This window comes from Morone saxatilis, unplaced genomic scaffold, assembly GCF_004916995.1.
Source record: "Morone saxatilis isolate NCDOM2014 unplaced genomic scaffold, NCSU_SB_2.0 Contig1, whole genome shotgun sequence".
NCBI classification, from domain to species: domain Eukaryota; kingdom Metazoa; phylum Chordata; class Actinopteri; family Moronidae; genus Morone; species Morone saxatilis.
Window position 1 is genome coordinate 20,798,490 of NW_023339651.1, and position 6,363 is coordinate 20,804,852.

The 6,363-nt window shown below is 41.3% G+C and overlaps 1 protein-coding gene across 4 annotated transcripts in view; it reads right to left on the reverse strand.

The window, feature by feature from the left end:
* Window positions 1–6,363, reverse strand: part of tmem94 (transmembrane protein 94) — a 31,673-nt gene that overhangs the window by 11,707 nt on the left and 13,603 nt on the right. The window contains exons 11-16 of one of the 4 annotated variants that reach the window (XM_035662582.1): window positions 5,717–5,773; window positions 5,282–5,311; window positions 3,343–3,447; window positions 1,882–2,055; window positions 1,490–1,711; window positions 1,076–1,388 (exon numbers count right to left, since the gene is read on the reverse strand). In XM_035662582.1, the coding sequence (XP_035518475.1) occupies window positions 1,076–1,388; window positions 1,490–1,711; window positions 1,882–2,055; window positions 3,343–3,447; window positions 5,282–5,311; window positions 5,717–5,773 (901 nt within the window). The remainder of the gene's footprint in view (window positions 1–1,075; window positions 1,389–1,489; window positions 1,712–1,881; window positions 2,056–3,342; window positions 3,448–5,281; window positions 5,312–5,716; window positions 5,774–6,363) is intronic. The other 3 variants (XM_035662597.1, XM_035662590.1, XM_035662604.1) reach the window with 3 other exon arrangements.

The following is a 6,363-nucleotide window of genomic DNA, read 5'->3' on the forward strand; positions in this document are numbered from 1 at the left end:
GAAGCCACCAGTGCTCATCCACTGAGAATGGACTTTACAGTGAAGGAGGAGACATCTTGTGTCCAGCAGCAAAACTTTAGAAAGGAACAATATTTACATATTCAGAGATTCTGGAGTTTAGGGTTAGGGTTATTTGCTGAAAACTTTCACTATATCCTGACAGTAGAACATGGGACAGACAATCTATGAAACAATCAGGTTCCTCTGGCTCCTCCTAGTGCTCCTAATGGTTTTGCATGAATTCACTGGGCCTGAACAAAAGCAACCAATCAGACTAAAGAATGATAGTTGATTGCTGAGTCTCACTGCCAGGTTGTCAAATAACGACACTGGGAAGGACCAAGATACCAACCCAAACCGTCTTTTTATCTTTCTCGACTCTGATTGGTTGTTTATGTTCAGTCCCAGTGGATTCATGAATGGCAAATACAGTTTGGAGCAGAGGAACCTGATTATCTGTCTCATGTACTATTGTCTATAGACAGAATATAGTTATACATTTCAGGAGATATGACAAAAAGTAAAAACAAAATTTAAAGTTACCTTCTGCAACTTTATGTCACAAACCCAAGCTGAGATACTTTTCATCAGGGTTATTTCTTCAAACTTTCATTTTTTAATTTATGTTCCCATGCAACTCAAAAAATAAATTGATGGTTCACTTGCAGTATTGCCAGCTACAATAAAATACATTTTAAAAAATAAAATAAAATAAATATATAGTATAATAAAATTATAATAAAATACTTCGTTATCATCAAAACCATGTGAGAGGGACATCTTTGCTCACAGTGCTCAGACATTTAGTCTAGGAGAAGGACTTCTGGGGTAAAACTGAATCCATAATTCATGCTGTGTGGGATGACACATCAGGTTTTCCCTCTGATGTAAACTTCAAGGCTGAAATCACAGTGCCAGACCATCTGACTAAGATCTGTCTGATTCCTGAGTTCTCATATGACCTAACAAAAACCCAAACTAAGGGGCAAATCAGGCCATGGTATGAAGAGGTTGCTCTAAACCAACTAGAGATGTAAAAGCAGCGCCGAAAAAAACACCTTCATTGCAAGCTCACCTATGAGCCTGGAGAGCTCACAGAGCCCCCAGGGGACGTAGACAGGCAGCACTGTGCCGTGACTCTCCTGCAGAGCCAGGTTGGACAGGTGGTCGGAGAAGCGGCAGAGCTGCTGGGTGACGCTGACGTTGCAAAGGTTCAGCATGATGTTGAGGCCCAGGGGCTTGAGGGAGGGCAGGTGGCACTGCCAGGAGAGGTCGTCGAACTGGATGCTGGCTGGGTTCTGCTGGTCCTGTGACAGGCTCAGCATCTCCAGGTGGTAGTCACACACAAAGTCATCGGCCTCTGCCTCTGGGCAGCCCATCGCAAAGTCCTGGAGACATATGGGACAGAAATAATTAATTAATTAGCATTAATCGTGAAGTCAAATCAAACAATTTCTTACACTTCAGAGAATTCAGATTTGGTTCCTACCTGTGCCTGGTCGTCCTCCCCTCCCTCAGTGTCATGGCTGAAGCTCACGTTGGATCCAGAGTGGTGTTTGGTGCGAGTGTGCGCGGGCTTGCAGGAGCGCAAAAGCCGGAGATTGTCAGATGAGCGAGCAGTGTCGTGGGACGTCTCACTGGGTTCGGGCCCCTCCCCAGGCTGGGTGGAAGTCTCCGCTGGTAGACTGAGCAGAGCTTCTGCCTCCTGGGCCTGTAAGGTGGTCACAACTAGTCAGGAGTGGATATAACACTGTGCACTATCAGGTGATGAATTCCTGAATTTCAGTTGGCTCCATGCTGTTTTCACTAAAAATAACAGACAAGTAGATATACCATACTACTTTCTACATTTTTCAGAATAAACATACAATCAACACACACCTCATCCCTGTCATCATCCGTCTCCATTCGGCAGTAGGAGTTGACAGACAGGTCGTCTCTGAGATCATCCTGGCTGTTGTGAGGTGGCTCCACCCGTCCACTGAAGAACAGCACAGTCTCTGGACTGGGGTTAGGCCACGAAAGGATACCCTGCTTGTCCACACAACACAGCACCTACATGCACACAAAAGATTTACAACATACACACATACATGCAATGAGTCTATAAAATTGTTCCAAAGTGTATGGAGTGTGTATAGAGGTAGGTATATTAACTGTTTTCTCTAAGATTTCAGTCACACATGGTAACACAAGTGCAGTTTAATACTACAGCAAAGATTCCTTGAACAGCTGGTATATATGTTTACAGTGCAGCCAAACAAACTCATGTTTTAATAAGGAAGTCGGTCAATAATTATAACCTCCATCTGATTTTATTCTGCATGCTGCGAGTAGTGTTCCACAAAACTGCAGCCACAGTGAAGTTAACAGCTCACTGTGGCTGCTCCTGACTTTTTCATGATTGCAAAATATAACAGTGATGCGCTGAAATAGAAGTGACCTAAATGATTGTTGTCTTATTTAGTAAACACATTTTTCATTAACTATAATGGTCAGCAATAACCTCTGTGACAAACACTTTGTTTCCCTGTGACTGCTTCACAATAAAAGCTGCCATGTGTTTTGTTAAACACTTTTCATGTGGACTAGCAGCAGTAACGTTCATGTAGCTCTGATATGGCTGTAGTAGAGTAAACAGTAGTATCAATTAGATCAAATAACAAACAGCAATGCTGGATTACATGCTGCATTGTTTTTTGCCATTTCCTTGTATGTGTGAATCATTTTAATCCAGTGCAGGAATTGTAAATCCTGCCACTTACAATGTTAACTATTATATAGTTCTGAAATATAATTTATTCAGCACAAAGTAGTTCCAAATAAAACTGTTCATACCAAGTTTTGTGGATTATTCAAATTAACAGGAACATAGTTTCTGGAATTTTTGGGGGTGAAATTGTAATATTCAATTCAAGTAATTTTTTCTAATTCCCTGATCACCACTAAGACAATGTCATCCACCTCTATTTGGTAGGTAGAAATCCTAGACAGATATTTCAAAACCTGGACAAATAAAACCAAAACTGACTGCATGCCTTGATATCACTTGTGTGAGTCCTATCATTCTATGAAGCAAATTTCAAAACGTTTACTTTTTCTATAGAAAGTTAGCTACAATAAGTTTACTGGAAATGAATTCTCTAAATATTTGGCTTAAAAAGAAAAACCTAAACAAGAAACTGCAGCATTTTGTCAGGATCCTTTCGTGATTATACTTGGTACAAGCTTATATTGACTGGTCTACTATATAGACCAACAATGTGGATCAGGAGATAAATTCACATGATCACAATTGAAACTGCAATTCTTCCCAGAATGATTTAGCCCTATAATACTCACAGTGACAGATCCCAAAGTGTGTAAAAGGCTGGAGGTATAACAGAGTGTCTGAGACTCTCCCTTCAGGACGCCAACCAGGTGTCTCCACACACAACGCAGCATCTCCTGTATATATGAGCACACACACAAACATACGAAAACACACACACACACACACACATATATAGATCAAGTTACAGAACTGCTTTCTACTACTTACTAGAGGATGGACATGAAATTATTAAAATTAAATTTAAAAGCATATAAGTAGTGTGAATCATAAATAAACAATAAATACATATATTACAACATACAATTTGAACCACTAGCTTTTAGTAACACGAAAGAAGCTAACTGAGTTTACAGCTCAGTCTAAAAGCCCCAAACCAGCTATAAAAACAACCAAGTCTTAATCTGTGATTGGACTATAAAGACAGAAAAGGGACAAAGCTTCTATACTACAATGCTAGTGGCACAAGGCCAGGAGGTGAAGCCTAGTGCAAGCTGTAGCTTTTTGTGAGTGTCCAAAACACGTTCATGCAGATTTGGTTTCTTTTGAATGGAATCCATGATGACTGATTCAGCGCGAGACAAACCGAAAACAACTTGCCCTTCCTTGCCTCCTCTCTTTATCAGACAGCATCCAAACTGAACTTTCTGGCCAAGGGCTGGTGCACCAAAGAAAGATGTTCATTAGGGATGCAACACAAATCTACTGTCTGTATCCAACAGTTTCTGTTTGCACATTTAACATGGATATACAGACAACAATCTCCTTGATTACTTGAATACTGAAAAACGTCTCAATTTGATTATTATGAAACAAGATTTTAAGTTATAGGGAGCATCTTATTGTTACATTTCTAAACTGATTTATTTTCATTTGTCATTGATGGAAACTGTATCTGCCGTTACACCCTGCAGAAGGGGTGTGTGGCAAATTGACCCCTATTACCTCAGTCAACTACTATCTTTCCTGTAAACAGATATGCTATGTGTTAGGCTCTATGTTGAAAAGACAACCACATTATGACGAAGTTGGCTGAGGTTCTGACCATGGCTTGCTTAACTGTCCAAAAAATGCATGTAGTTACATCCCTAATGTACATACATGAGTCCAAGAAGATTTTTTTACCAGCTGAATGTAAATCACACAGAAATACCACACTGTAACACAAGTGACTGGAACTGTTTCAAACAATTAAGAAAATAAACCATCCAGACAGCAGAGATGGAAATGTTGCACACTAATACCCTGTGTAGAGAATTGCAACAGGAGCCTGTTGGATGTGATTGGCTCAGTCCAGTCAGTGTCCAGCAGGGACAAAGTTTTAAAATGGTTAAGATCAAATTTTGTTCAAACCAAAAGCATTCACAATACTAGCATTTTATAGGATGACAGCCAGTACCGTGAGTGCCTATTACCAACTGATCTGCCAAATACAGATTTTAATCAGCATTTGATGCTGTGACAGTCAAAAATACTACTCACTATGATTCCAAAGGAGATAAGGAAAGGACACAAGGAGATGAAAACCCAAGAGAATTATCAGCATGGGGCCATTTTGGGCCTGATTTCCCATCATGCAGTGCAGGCAGACAAGCAGAGGTGGAAGGTCAGGCACAGATTCAAGTGGAAGTCCCTCTCAGGATCATCTCTTCCCTATATGTATAACACTTGCTATGTATTCATCTGGAGCAATGCCAAAGCCAGAGACAAAACACTGATGGTTTCAGAAAAGACAGACTCGTGACAGTCTACTGATGACTACCGATTTGCTTAGTTTTCCTTTGAGCATTTCATCCCAGCAACAATGGGGCACAATGATTGAGTTTGGTTAGGGTCTGTGAGAGGTTGTGGGAACAAAAAAGCTGTATCCATGAGGTGAGAAAACGATCTTAAAGAGACATTGATTAATAACATGTCAAAGATGACTGGAGGCATCTGAGCGTAACTTACATCCAGAGGTGCTCGGTCAAGACGTGTTGACTGATAATCCACAGATGAAGAGTGACCAAAAACCAAAGAGTCAAAAGAGAGAAAATAACACGTCGTGCAAGATGAATTAAAAAACAGAAAGCAAAGCGCTCGTATTAAAGCAACAAAAATAAAGAAAGAAAATGTAGTGAACACATGGAGAATCAGAGAGGTGGTCTGAATCATAAGATGTCCATAAAGATTTCCATGGTATAAAAATCAAAGATGTAATGGAGATTGAAGGTGAGGGGGGTGGGAGTGGGAGGGTCATGAGAGCTGTGTACGGGGGGGAGGTTCCAGAGAGGGAGTTGCAAAGGGCGAGGACAGCGAGCGAGTGAAGACAGGCGGGTTCAGGTGGAGTTGGGAGCCAAGCGAGTGGAAGAGGGGAGAGGGGAGCGAGACAGCGAGAGGTTATACCTGGGAGGAAACCACTTCGGTGTAGCTGCTTAGAGTGTCCTCAGAGAACTTAGCAAGCTGGGGCAAGAGAAGAGTCTAGTTAAAACACAGAGGGAGACCCTCGCTGCGTCTCCTCTGTGTGTGTGTTCTGTGTTGTGTGTGTGAACGTGAGTGTTAGTGTGTTTGGGTTAGACTGATGTGAGTTTTAAGATCACTATCAATATTTCTGAATTGCAGGTGCCAATAGCCAGCATGGACACTCGGCAACATCCCAAAGAAAGGCTGTTGTCTTGGTGTGTCAGGCTCACATTCTTATTGACTGAACAGTGTAGGAATTGCAGCCCAATTTAAAGGGGGCAATGGTGATTGGAAGTGAGTGAGATGCATTATGGGATTCTGAGTTGAAGATAGGGTACTTGCAAGTTCCTTAACTTTACTGGGGTCTGGTCTTCCACAAAATAAACTGATGCTTAATTGACCCTTCTTAAGTCCCGCCCCTTTTCACTCTGTGTTCCAATGACAGTTGAGCAAGCCTCGGTCAACTTCCTCCTGTCCTGTACTTAGATATGCTATGCGCTAAGCTCGTCTATGTTGAAAAGACAACCACATTTGAAGATGTTAAAAAGATAAAAGTGACACATGTAGAGCTAATGTTAGCAAACTGCTAG